The sequence below is a fragment of the Sander vitreus genome, chromosome 15 (assembly GCF_031162955.1).
Source record: "Sander vitreus isolate 19-12246 chromosome 15, sanVit1, whole genome shotgun sequence".
Lineage (NCBI taxonomy): Eukaryota > Metazoa > Chordata > Actinopteri > Perciformes > Percidae > Sander > Sander vitreus.
Genome location: NC_135869.1, coordinates 29,386,731 through 29,401,362, shown reverse-complemented (window position 1 = coordinate 29,401,362; position 14,632 = coordinate 29,386,731). Strand labels below are relative to the sequence as shown.

Here is a 14,632-nt window from a genome sequence, read left to right as displayed (position 1 = left end):
GCCTCCATTGACTTACATTACCCTGAGATTGCGTGTCAATTGACACCGTAGTGAGTAGTATGAAAGGGAGAAAATCTGTAGGGAGGTTGGTCGGGGGGAGGATGGGTCAAACACAGGACTTTCACCAGGAGACCGGGGATCAGGTCCCACGTGTGGCGTTTCCTAAACCCAACCGTAGTCTCGCGATAACACGCCATGTGGCTTTAGAAAGTGGCGTGTATGTTCACGCTGTGACGTTGCAGACTGTCGTCAGCTGTATACAGCGTAGACATACAGGAGGATAGCTCAAAATGTGTCCAGGTCAGAGATGTTCTGATACGGTATCAGCTCTGATACTGCCCATAAGTACTGGAGTTAATGCAGCGATCAGATACCACGTAATAAAGCCCTGAAGATAATCATCGTTAAAGTAGTTTATTCATGTTATTTCTCCGTTATAACTGACTGACAAACTGGAGAATAACAGAAAGTTCTGGGGCGTTCATGTTTCACAAAGAGTTTAACCTGAGCCAGACTGACAACAAAGATAGAAATCATATCACATCCATACAGGGATAGTAGTATACAGCTGTTAAAACATAATAAAATATATGACACACTGGTATCGGATCAGTACTCGGTATCGGCCGATACGCAAGTTCAGGTATCAGAATCGGTATCAGGAAGCAAACAATGGTATCGGACCATCTCTAGTCCAGATAACACGCCACGTGGCTTTAGAAAATGGGCGTGTATGTTTACGTGAAGTCATGATGTCACGTTGGCTAATACACAACAAACTGCTTGTTGCATTCATAACTAATGACAGGAAATCATTTCCAGCTTTCTTTGATTGAACAAATTGAACATTGAACTGACCATAAAGCCAGCACTAAAACAGAATGATCGTTGTTAGATCAGTGCAGTTTTCTGCTGATATTTCAGGAAGTATGCAAGCGTGTTTCCCGATGTTTGATGTTATTTTGGTTATTGCGCCGGTTGATATTGCGATGGCGATTAAAACCCCCTATGTTGTGCAGCCCTATTAATATATTAACGTCAATACCCGATTACGCTCATGTCTGATTGGAAGAGCTACAAGACCAAACCGACGTGTGTAATGTGAATTTTAAATAAATGGTTGAATGTATAATAATAATAATAATACTAACACTAATGTTGATTTAGTAAAACCTTTGTTGGATCCAGGTTCTGAAATGTGAGAATTTGCTGCTTTTCTTTGTTTAATGTTTTTGTAAATGTAATATCTTTAGAGTTTTGTTCCAGATAAAACCGTTTGAAGACCTACAGCTGCAGGAACTTTTTGGACATTTTAAGATCGCTCCCCAGAGGGGACGTTTGGTTGTTGCAGAAGCACACGGGCGTCCAAAATACAGATAAATAGAGAATAAGTCAAATAAATACAAATGTAAGAGTTATGTAACACAAACAAATGTATAAATATAAACTATGCATTAGTGTTTTGGGACAGAAATAGCAAGATAAAGTATCATGATGTGTGGCTTTTTAAACTGAACAATTGAGCAATTATTAAAAAAGTGTAATAACGAAAATAATCTTGAGTTGCAGCCGTACTGCCCACAAGACTGTAGGCAGACTAAAATATTTATTATTTGTATAAAAGTTTCCCAAAGAACATTTTTGCCAGCACACAAGAAAACATTAAATTTACAGATTTTTGAATGGAGTTTGGTTTAAAAATGAAACGTGTGTGAGGTAAAGCGACTTTGGGTGTGGATTCTTCTGACATTTGATAGACTTAACTTATCAGTTAAAAAAAAATACATTCTTATTATAAGTAATATATAAAGATTAGTGGAGCAGACTAAAATGTTTAAAAACAAAAGGGATATAATTTGTGTAAAGGTTTCTCAAAGAACACGTTTGCCAGGCAGCACTAAATTGACAGATTTTCCAATGGAGTTTGGTTGGACGTTCTCTCAGCACATCGGAGTGATGTAATGTTTTGGGTCTAAGTGGCACATGACCTGCAGCAGGCAGGGAAACATTTACCTCAGTCGCACTCAGCAGCATCACTCAGTAAATGTCTCTCTCTCTCTCTCTCTCTCTCTCTCTCTCTCTCTGTCTCTGTCTCTCTCTCTCTCTCTCTCTCTCTCTCTCTCTCGCTCTCTCACTCTCTCCCCCTCTCTGTCTGTCTGTCTCTCTGTCTGTCTCTCTTCTCTGACATAATAAAAAACAACCTGAACTGGGAGAGAAATGATTGATGATACCAATAACAATAATTATTGATGGAAATAATAACAACGGTCAGAATAATAAGTATTAATTTGATTTTGTATGCTTGCTCCATGTAACACTTCCGACTCTATCTTGTAATTGAAAATGTGTTTGTGCCTTTTTTTTTTTTTTTTGGGATAAAAAGAAGGAAAACTTGAGCCTTGTTGTCAAGGCTACTTTATGTGTTCATGCTGTCTTCTCCTCCTCGACCTCATCCTCCATTCATCAAGGGTCAAAAATAATCTACAATTAGCAGAAAATGTCAATGAAATACCTACTTTTTCTACTCGTGCCTTTCTGTGTCTGTCGTCTCCGTCATCAGCCTGCGTTGGTGTCGCTCGGTCGTCATTCAGTTTAGAGCTTGCCTGGTTTTCTTTATGCATCCCATAACCTCCCCCCAGTCATTTCTTACCGCTCGTTTTCGTTGCTCATGTATTTGTCTATATGCACCTTTCCCCTCCCCTCTTAATCATTATGTCCAGTGTCCTTTTTCTCAGTTTCAAAACTCTTTGTGCCTTTCTCTGTCTCTTTTCTCTCGTTGCTGGGACCGTGTGTTGGGGGGGGCAGCGCTGTCTGCCCACCCTGTGGTTAGTTTCAGGTACTACATTGAATTTAATGATATAATATAAATATAGTGAAACAAGGTGGTTGGTGTGTGTGGTCTTTTTTTTTTCCTTCTCTGCAACCTTGACATGCTATTAATCTCTCATGTGAAGGGCTCGTTGCATGAGTGGAAAAGGATCTCAATTCCAAAATGAATAAAAATGAAAGTGTCCTTCAAAATCAAGCATCTGTTTCCACTCGTGCAGCGAGCCCTTCACTGCAGCAAGAAATACCCAGCAGGGCTTCCACTCCTTCGTCTGCTTCACATTATGATATATATAATATAATTACTATTAAATCATATAGAAATATAAATCAGCTGTCATTTAGATGCCTTTCCTCGTTCCTTCAATAACTATTTAACGGATAAAAACAGAATTCAAAATAGTTTGCCCCTAAAAGAAAAATAATGAAATGTTCAGAGGTCCATTTAGACGACGTCCCCATAGTCCAGACTCTGAACTCGGGATTTAGAGTTTGTTTTCTAGTCAAGAGAAGAGAAGACGGGAGGAGAGAGGAGAGGAGAGGGGAGAAGAGAAGAGAGGAGAGAGGAGAGGAGAGGGAAGGAGAGAAGAGAGGAGAGGGGAGGAGAGAAGAGAGGAGAGGAGAGGAGAGGAGAGAGGAGAGGAGAGAAGAGAGGAGAGGGGAGGAGAGAAGAGAGGAGAGGGGAGGAGAGGAGAGGGAGAAGAGAAGAGAGGAGAGAGGAGAGGAGAGAAGAGAGGAGAGAGAAGAGGGGAGGAGAGAAGAGGAGAGGGGAGGAGAGAAGAGAGGGGAGGAGAGAAGAGAGGAGAGGAGAGAAGAGAGGAGAGGGGAGAGGAGAGGGGAGGAGGAGAGGAGAAGAGAAGAGGGGAGGAGAGAAGAGGAGAGGAGAGTCCGTGACCCTCGATCATCGTTGAACTATCCCGGGAAAACCCTGACCACCTTCTGACACACTGGAGATTAGCTCACACACACACACACACACACACACACACACACACACACACACACACACACACACACACACACACACATATACACATGCTACCACTCGCACTAACACACACATACACACACTCACTACCACACGCACACACACATACACATGCTACCACTCTCTCACACACACACACACACACACACACACACACACACACACACACACACCAAATCAACACGTGCTGATTCCTGATTGCGGTCCCAGAGTGATCCACCGATCAGATCAGATGTTGGTGGGACTGCCCTCTGACATAGTAAAAGTACTCTTACGAGTAAAAGTATCAGAGTAACTGTTGTTCACCTGCTACTTCAGAAGTTGGGAGATGTTAACATGAAATACTTCTTCACCAGCGACTGTAAATATCAACGTCTCCAGAGTCAAACTTCAACTACCAAACGACATTACAAAAATCTTTTTGCCCCAAAACTTCACTGAAAAAAACAAATGTACAACATATTATTATTTAGAGTAGAGTATTATATAGTATATAATACTCTAAATAATGATCCAGAGAAGCAATATGACTTTAAATAAATACATAAAAATGTTAATAACAAATAGATGTATAATGTGATGAATAAACGTCAATAATATGCAAATATAAGAAGATACAGGACAAAATACATTATTCTTTGTACAGTTTGACAGTTTGGTTACTTCTTTTTATAAGTTTGAGAGACTTGTTATATTCTTCTAATTCAGATATTACAGATACATTTTAAGTACTATATCCAAACACTTGACATGGCTCACTTATTGCCATATCTCTTCATTTATTTCTTTTTGGGCATTAAATTAAACAAATTAAATATTTGCTTGTACTTGTTAGAGGGATAATACTTCAATCAATCTGACATTTAAATTCATTCATTTTATTTCGTAATGTATTTGCTAAACCAAAAATAAAATAATTTCCCAGCATCACTTTCTTTACGTGACCTTTATCAGGACAGCCCGTCGATTAATGATTGACATGAAACCAATCCAATGAAAAAAAAGGTCAGCTATGAATGACATACATTTTATCCAATTAGGGTTCAGATTTAACCTGTAGGCGGGGTTTACGATTAGTGCGTTTGTTACAATATCGCGACGGAGGCCGGTTGTTCTTGACTTACTGTTCCTCTGCGGTAAAATTCACACTTCGTGAGTACGTACATAACTGAAATGGTTATTTTGAATACAATTAGGTATTTGTGATTAATGTAAAATACATTTGTGGAGTTCTACCGCCTGGAAGCAGCCCGCCCGCCTGACTCGACCCGTACAGCTGATGCCGGTTTGTTGCAAATCGAACGCACCCGTTGCCGTGTTTTGTTGTTTTTTCAGCGGCGTATCGTGTGTGGCCTGTCAAACCGAGTGACTTTACACTGCAACGACGACACTGGAATAACAGGGATGCTCATGACTAAAAAGTATAATTTAAATACTAAGACTTGCTCAGCTGTCAGTTTCTAATGTGATGCCGACATCGTTTCTAGCGGTTCGTTTGTGTCTCTGTTGCCAAAATTCGACGTCTACGCTAAGCTAGCTACATTAGCTGACTTAGCTAGCTGGATTTTTACTATTTTGAAAGACAACACTTAGTTTATACTACTTTACATTTCATAGAAACAGTTTAGGTTATATTAGCTGGTTAAAGTCGTACCAAATCATGCCATGTCAGTGTTAACGTCGCGTGTGTGTTGTCTGTTTAAGGTGTATTGTTCTCTCTGAAGGAGCACTTGATACCTGCTAGCTGCTAGCTGTTAGCTGCTAGCTGCTAGCTGTTAGCTGCTAGCTGTTAGCTGTTAGCTGCTAGCTGCTAGCTGCTAGCTGACATGTATTTTCCCCTCCGCAGGACCAGGAGCACAATGAAACCGCCATCGCAGTCACCTCCTGTAAGCAGCTTAGTAAGTAACGTTACAGACAGCTCAGTGTGTTCATTTAGCTAGCAGCTAGCTCATGTTTGCCAGGAATGATGTGAAGTCAGACGGATGTAATAATAATAATACTCCGCAGATCTCCCTGTAAACAGCCACAGCTGTTCTTCAGCCTGCTGGGTGTAAACAATGGGACACTGCCACCACACCCTAGTTATCAAAGTAAAAGTCCTGATTTTACAACATTCAGTATATGAGTAGTGTTTAATTATGATGTGTTATGTTATTATGTTAATACTGATGCATTATTATGGATGGAATAATGATTTATAGTCTCAAAATAATGATTTATAGTCTCAAAATAATGATTTATAGTCTCAAAATAATGAGTTATAGTCTCAAAATAATCTCAAAATAATGATTTATAGTCTCATAATGATGATTTATAATCTCATAATGATTTATAATCTCAAATAATGAGTACATATGATATTATTGCGATTTTAAACATATTTGCAATATTCTGCGATGTTTTTTCCCAACTTCAGATTATGTCCCCAAAAGGAAAAGACATCATGTTCATCTCTCTCCAATTTTATTGCTGCAAAATGTGAAAGTGAAGCAGCCGAACTGACCAGCACAGATATAATAATATATTTATATCAGTTTATATGTCGGTTAATAAATGAAATGAGTGACGAGAAATGTTCAAGATGTTTGTGTCTCGGGCGCCCGGTTGGCTCAGCTGGTAGATGCAGCGGCTGCAGGTTCGACTCCGCCCTGCGGCCCTTTGCTGCGTGGCGTCCCCCCCCCCCCCCCCTCGTGTCTTCAGCTGTCTTGTGGAAATAAAGGCCGAAATGCCCCAAAAATAATCTTTAAAAGAAAAGATGTTTGTGTCTCCATGACAGAGTTTGTCCACCGGCAGGTTTCAGGTGTCAAAATCTTTAGTTTATCCCAAAAAACATTCGGTTAGCTCTCCTAAAAGACGAAGAAAACGGCAAATAGAGATTTAAAAAAAGAGTATTTTTTGTGGATAATGCAGAATTAATTTTTCTTTTAAATGTATGCTATATCTTTCACCGATATATCGGGCTGATATTTGCGTTTTACGTGTATAGGCATCGGCCAATACGCGGCTGCTGCGTTCGCCGATAGTTGTCCCCGGCATTATTTTCAGACAGGCGTCCACACAGGCAGCTCTGTGTTGCTGGAGATGCTGCAGTTCACGTTCAGACCATGCACTGCTCCTCCCCCACTAGCAGAGTGCTGGTGCTGGAAGCCTGGCGGGCTTGTTGGTGCTGGAAGCCTGGCGGGCTTGTTGGTGCTGGAAGCCTGGCGGGCTTGTTGGTGGCAGTCTTAAATAACAAATCAAGCACTTTATTTCAATGGCTACTTTTCAGGTTTATTGTTTTTTTTTTAAATTATTTAAATGAGTTGACAAAGGACATTTTGTGATGACGTGATTATATCTTATAATATGTCAGCAAGCATTGCATCATCAAGGCTGTGTTGTAGATGTTGACCCATATGCAGCGCACCCATCCATATGATGCACGTTGCTCACATCATTTGGGGGATATGAATGTAGGATGATTGCAGAAGTGACACTGATCTGTGTTTTTGGTTATTGGAAGAAATGGCAGAGCAGATTCTGAAGACAATTCCAGTGTGGCAGGGTTTACATTTTTATGATGTAAATTGAGGGAGCAAAAGCAGCATCGGCTCCAAATTTCGGCTCTAAAAAAGTCGCATCGGTCGATCCCTAATAAATATACTCAATTATGTAACGATTAACATATGTTAAAACTGCTGTGTCAAGGCAGTAATGTAAAAGTGTCCTATATACTAAATGAATGTGACTGATTATATTTCATGCTGCTGAAATTGAAATAAAAATATTAATATGGGAAAAAAAGAATAATATTTGCAAATATATCTATTTGATCTGTCTTTTCTGGGATGAACATATGAATGCCACAGATTTCTATAAAAGACGTGGCAGCAGCTGCACATAAACATGCTCCCGTCCTGTCTGTGTCTGCAGGTATTTGAAGGCGTCTACAACAATGCCCGAATGCTTCATTTCCTCACAGCGGTCGTGGTGAGTATACGTCGTAGTAAAAACTTGATTCTGTTATAAAGCACATGTACAAAGATGCTGAAGCTTCCCTGGCTGCTGGTTTCAGGGCTCCACCTGCGATGTGAGGGTGAAAAATGGAGCATCCTATGAGGGAATCTTCAAGACTTTAAGCTCACAGGTAAAATCCTCTGTACACTTTCTCTGAATTAGTCTCTGAAATGTCAGAAAATAGTGAAAAAATGTCCATCCCAGTTTCTCAAAGACCAAGGTGATGTCTTTAAATGTGAATATTTATATAAGATATTCAGTTTAATATGAAATAAAACAGAAAAGAGCAGGAAACCTCCATATTTCAGATATTTCTGCATGAAAAACTACTTTAAAATGAACCGATTATTAAAATAATAATAAAGATAAGTCGATTAATCGTTGCAGCTCTGCTCTGAATCCTTAACTTTTTGGGCTGCGTGCACAATAAATCAAGGTTTTTATCGTCATCGCGATATCAACCGGCGCTATAAACACATCGCCAAAGACACTCAGAGATTATTTGTGTTAAAGCTCTGACACACGAGCTGATAATCAGCCGTCTGACAGTCTGGGAGGTCGTGACTCCAGTCTGGTCGGTGTGTTCGTGCCGTTGTCAGTCAGAGGGGCCGTCGGCCTTCATTTGGGCCGACCTGACTTGTTGCGTTGGAGGGCGGGCAGTCAGACTCAATGAGCCATCTGATTGGTGGAGAGCTGACCAGGAAACGGGGAGCAGGATGAGCGTGACTAGAGTCTCTCAACATCTGACATTAATCTTCTAAACTGACCTTTGTTGATCTGAAATGAAGACAGATTCAGCAGCTGCACGGCCTGTTTCTCTCTTCAGATGTTTCCAGAAACACGTTACGGTGAACTATTTTAGGACAATATGAGATCGTATTCTGAACGAGACGCCATGATGGTCGGGGAGCAGCCAGACCCACGTGACACGTTCGTCCAATCAGCTGCTGGTTTTCATTTTTTGGGCGACAATACAGATTAGCGCCGCCTGCTGTTATGGAGACGTATTACGTCTCAGCACGTGCAGAACGTACGCTCAAGTCGGCGTCTCTTCGTGTGTTCTGAGGAACTTTTTGGACCTCGGGGAGACTGATCAGTCCGACTGACTCTCCTCCTGACGGTCGGCGTCTGGTCGGTGGGTCGGAGTCTTAAGTTGTTAGAAAATATCAGCAGAAAACTGCACTTTAAAGTGTTTTTTCAGGGTTTCTGCAAGCTCTTAAGTCTTAAAGTTGTGTTCTAGGTCTTAAATAATTTTAAACAGGTCTTTATTTTCCTACATCCATGCAACGCTACCTCTAATGCTCAGTATTTTAAATATTGTAGTTCTTTCACTGTGTTACGACTACAAATGAGACCAACGTGCAACTTATATTGCAGCCAATCAGCATTCGTGTTATTGGTGCGAGTCTCTTTCTGATTGTACCACAGACATAAAAACTAAATATTCTCAGCTTTGGGGAAGTGCAAGTTTAGCAATACTGAAAAAACTGAATTCAGGGCTTAGTTGGTGTTGTGATGAAGGTCTTTAATATCATTCATAATGGTCTTAAAGGTCTTAAATTAGACTTGGTGAAACCTGCAGAAACTCTGTTTTTAGTGCTGCCTTTTATATTAAATTCAATGTTCAATTTAAAGAAAGTTGGAAATGATTTCCTTTCATTTGTTTTAATCTCAACAAGCAAGTTGTATTTTATCAGAATACTGAAAGCAGCAGAACTGAGAACTCTTTAATATATCAGTTTACTTATCGCGACTTATATCGTTAGTGCATATTTTCCTCACATTTTGCAGCCCTTGTTTTGGGCTCCATACGATCTGAGAAGTTCCATGATTTATCAGTGTGTGCTCTTGTGTCTTTCATCAGTGCGAGCTGGCTGTGGATGCTGTCCATAAACAGAGCGATGGAGACGGAGGAGGAGGAGGAGAGGAAGGAGGAGGAAGCCAGTCCTCTCCTCCTAAGATTGAAGACATCACTGACACCATGATCTTCAGCCCCGCCGACCTGGTGACCATGACCTGCCGCGATGTCGACTTAAACTTTGCCGTCAGAGGTAAACGCGACTCCCTGGGATGAGACAATATTAATATGTAAAGCTGCTAATGGACGTCTTTCACAGCAGACATTTTGACTTGTCATATATCCCGTTTACACCTACATGGTTATTTTTACAGACGGAGACATGTCCCTTCGTTCACACGCAAACGGAGAACTCTCTGAAAACCAGTCTTTCTAAAAACTCAGCCAGAGTGGAGATTTTGCACGTAAACTGAGACAAACGGAGGTTTAGGCAGCTGAGGAAGTGAGGAAGAGGAGAGAGAGGAAGTGATTCCTTGCTGTTGTTGCTATTTTCTGGATTCTGATTGGCTAACGTGGGCTTGAGCTTCTCGTTACACTGCCACCTACAGGTCTGGGGTGCTCGTGACGGCATATATACACGGGGAACGTGTAAACGAACACTTGTCTGTAAACTGACAGCTGAGCACGATGTTATTTTTGATAACAGGGAGGTTGAAATGTCTGTTTATGAAAATAGCGGCCACGTGTAAACGTAGCAATAGTAGGAAAAGCACATCTGAAACTGATAACCTTAACGATGGCTCAGTTCCATCAAGTGTCCCAGTGAGCTATTTCAGTGAGTCAGCATGAACAACACCAGGACCTCTGCTAAGTGGAACGCAGCCATCATTAATGGGTTTGAACACACCTGTGCTGTTCCTACTCTGACATGTCAACATGTCTGCTGTGAAAAAGGTCTATTACTCCTAAATCAGATTTAATTTTTCAGAGTCCAGGTTATGCTGAAATTGGCCAAACGTAAATGTAATCTGGATTAGAGACAATCAGAGTGGACTAAAGATGTACAGATTAGAGCTGCAACGATTAGTCGATCAACAGGTGTGTGTGTCTGTGTCTGTGTGTGTGCGCGTGTCTGTGCGTGTGTGTGTGTGTGTTTTCAGACACGTTTACCGACACGTCCATCAGCTCGTCTCGGGTGAACGGGGACCACCGGGAGAAGGTTCTTCAGAGGTGGGACGGAAACGGAATCGGTGAAAACTTCGAGCTCGAGGCGGACACAGTGAGGGAACGCACACACACACACACACACACATACATACATACATACACACACAGACAGACACACAGACAGACAGACAGAGACAGACACACACAGACACATACATACATACACACACAGACAGACAGACACACAGACAGACAGACAGAGACAGAGACACACACAGACAGACAGACACACACAGACACACACACACACATACATACATACACACACAGACAGACACACAGACAGACAGACAGAGACAGACACACACAGACACATACATACATACATACACACACAGACAGACAGAGACAGACACAGACAGACAGACAGACAGAGACAGACACAGACAGACAGACAGAGACAGAGACAGACACAGACAGACAGACACACACACACACACACACACACACACACACACTCGTTACGTCCCTGTAGGAAGATAATAAAACCTTTTTATTTAGAAAAGCACCTTTTAAAACAAAGTGACCAAGTACTTCACAGTAAAAACAATAAAATATATAAAAGAAGCATTAACGCGTTAATTATTAATAATAATAATAATAACACGTTCATTTTTTTAAAATCTCATTGCCGCCATTTATTCATTTATTTTCACTTCACTTGGCGTGGTGCCTAACAGCTACTATTTTGACCCTTTGCAGCACTTTGCCATACTTCCTCCTAACACATCCTGCTGCTGCAGGCATGATGGAGAAAGACGGCAGCAGCGCAATTCTGAAACTCCCGGACAGATCGAAAGCCATATGCACGTTGTGTAAAGCCAAATTAAAATATCACGAAGCACGTCAAGCTTGAGCTACCACCTACGAGCTAAGCATAGTAGTACAGTTAACGTGACTCAGGTTGATGCTAGCGGGCTCAGGCAAAGCGGTATTTTGGAAAGTGCTACTAGCCGACCTGTTGATGAAACCAAATCCAAAGAAATGACTACAGCTCTTGCGAAATGGGTGGCAACTAACTGCAGACCTGTCAGCATCGTAGAGGACTCGGGTCTTAAAGACTACGGTTGGCATGTTCTGACCCGTCTTATACATGGACGTCGAGGGGGACAGTAGTTTCACCTGACCCGTCTCATACATGGCCGTCGAGGGGGACAGTAGTCTCACCTGACCCGTCTTATACGTGGCCGTCGAGGGGGACAGTAGTCTCACCTGACCCGTCTTATACGTGGCCGTCGAGGGGGACAGTAGTCTCACCTGACCCGTCTTATACATGGCCGTCGAGGGGGACAGTAGTTTCACCTGACCTGTCTTATACACGGCCGTCGAGGGGGACAGTAGTCTCACCTGACCTGTCTTATACACGGCCGTCGAGGGGGACAGTAGTCTCACCTGACCTGTCTTATACACGGCCGTCGACAGGGACAGTAGTCTCACCTGACCTGTCTTATACACGGCCGTCGACAGGGACAGTAGTCTCACCTGACCCGTCTCATACATGGCCGTCGAGGGGGACAGTAGTCTCACCTGACCCGTCTCATACATGGCCGTCGAGGGGGACAGTAGTCTCACCTGACCCGTCTCATACGTGGCCGTCGAGGGGGACAGTAGTCTCACCTGACCCGTCTCATACGTGGCCGTCGAGGGGGACAGTAGTCCCACCTGACCCGTCTCATACGTGGCCATCGAGGGGGACAGTAGTCTCACCTGACCCGTCTCATACATGGCCGTCGAGGGGGACAGTAGTCTCACCACACACAGCCTGATGACACGGAGAAAGCAGCCACACTGGAACTGCTGCAAGGTGATCACTGGACGTCAGTGAGTTATCAACTATTATTTAGGAGTTACTGCACACTATATTGACTCTAGATTCAAATGTGTGACTAGATTCACACATTTTTCTTTTGTTTACAGTAAATAAATAATAAACAAATACAAATCTTAAAGTCAACTTCATAAAGTCACTTTCTTTGCATTCATTGATTCCCAGTTAAGATCCTCTGGTAAGAACGGCTTTCACTGTTAATATGGACTTAATAACTGTTCGAAATGCAAATTAATAGAATTTTAATCATGTGATAAACATGCGATTAATCTAATTTTAATTAATTTAAAAAATAATCGTTTGACAGCCCTAGATTAAATACTTTCTACAATATAACAATTTCAAAAAATACAATCCGTTAAGAAAAAGCCAGAAGATAAAAGTGTTTTAGGAAGAGATTTCAAAGAGGGGTCCTGGGCCAAACATGTTCACTTTATTGACATGCTTTATTTATTTATTTTTTTTAAGATTCTTTTTTGCAGGAAATCATCACAGGTCGGATTCAAACCCTGGACCTCTGCGTCGAGGCATAGACCTCTATGTTTATGTGAAAAAGTCAAATATCTTTGTTCTGTCTGTGTTATTGCATGTCTCATATAGTCTTCTCACTTACAGCTCGGTCGACATACAGCCCTAAAAAAGTAACTTGGCCGTCAAAGAAGAACGCGTCAAAAACATTGGAAAACGCGACAAAAAACATAGAAGGGCCGGATTTGGCCTGCGGGCCTTGAGTTTGATACGTGCTTTAAAACCAACTTTTGTTATATCACGATATCCAAAATTGAAAACGATATCTAGCCTCATATATCGATGTCGATATGGTGTCGGTGTACTGGTGTGGTGATGTCGCTACCTAAGCCTGGCAGCAGCATCTTGTATCAGCTGCAGTCTTCAGATGTTTGGCCTGCTGATAGCTGAATAACGTGTTGCAGCAGGATCGGTGTGTGATTAAATGGTACTCTAACTAATTCTGGTTTTAGTACTCATCACTGTAGCTTGTATGAGAGCGTTGGTTGGTTAGTTTTTGCACCCTCATCCTGGTATAAATAGCAGAATCAGGTTAAATTATAGTCTAGAAATCTAGACCACCTTAGCAGCAGCAAATGTAATCTGCAGCCAGGGTCGTCTAGCAACTCTCCGTTGGCTTGCGAGCTGGAAAACCCAAATCCTAGTCAGGCCAATCACATTGTGTATAGAGTCGGTGGGCGGGGCTTATGGCTGCTGCTGCTGGCGAACAGCGGTCTTTGGAATCGGCTTTGGCCGTGACTCTGGACTCTAAAATAAAGGTTAATAAAAAAAAATAAAAACAGTTGGGCCTCCGCTGTGTCCATTATAAACATAATCACAGAGAGACGGCAGCTGACGCTTTCTCAGTTGTTCTGTTCTGTTTTGTTTCAGTCAAACGGCTGGGACGCCAACGAGATGTTCAAGTTCAACGAGGAGGCGTACGGCGTCAAGTCCACCTACGACTCCAGCCTCTCCATGTACACGTGAGTCCGAGTTTCTCTTCCACGAGCTGATGCACTCAGACAAAAGTCAGTTTATATCCAGGGGAACTGACACCTAACCTGACTCCAGATGGATTGTTGGCGTTTGCTCGGCATATCCATCTGGGAACTTTCCGTTGGAGAACTGTTTGGGAAGGGGCGAAAATCCTGGTTAGCTGATTGGATAAACCATCCGTCTATCACCACCTATGTTGGTGATAGACGGACCAAATCAACCAATCAGAAGCCTCCAGAGCCGTTTGTTGCTTTTCTTTCAACGAAGGAATACTTTCTGATTCAGATCAAACTGGTGCGATAGCTACGCTCATCTCATCCGTGGAAGCCGCCACGTTGTTCAGACTGAACAGTCGCTTCTCGTTGCATCACACCTAAACCCGCCTCAAAACCAACGCTGATTGGTCGGTCGTTTGGCGAACGGCTCCAAATGTTCTCTGTCTCAAGATGCCAGACTGATCTGTGAG

General features: G+C 42.2%; 1 protein-coding gene across 7 annotated transcripts in view; it reads left to right on the top strand.

Annotated features, from left to right (window-relative positions):
• Nucleotides 1-4,914: 4,914 nt before the first annotated feature.
• The window catches only part of atxn2l (ataxin 2-like), a 33,327-nt gene continuing 23,609 nt past the window's right edge, over nt 4,915-14,632 (top strand). The window contains exons 1-7 of one of the 7 annotated variants that reach the window (XM_078268703.1): nt 4,915-4,970; nt 5,661-5,712; nt 7,727-7,783; nt 7,869-7,940; nt 9,675-9,861; nt 10,769-10,887; nt 14,062-14,153. In XM_078268703.1, the coding sequence (XP_078124829.1) occupies nt 5,674-5,712; nt 7,727-7,783; nt 7,869-7,940; nt 9,675-9,861; nt 10,769-10,887; nt 14,062-14,153 (566 nt within the window). In that variant the 5' untranslated portion in view covers nt 4,915-4,970; nt 5,661-5,673. The other 6 variants (XM_078268707.1, XM_078268705.1, XM_078268702.1 and 3 more) reach the window with 6 other exon arrangements.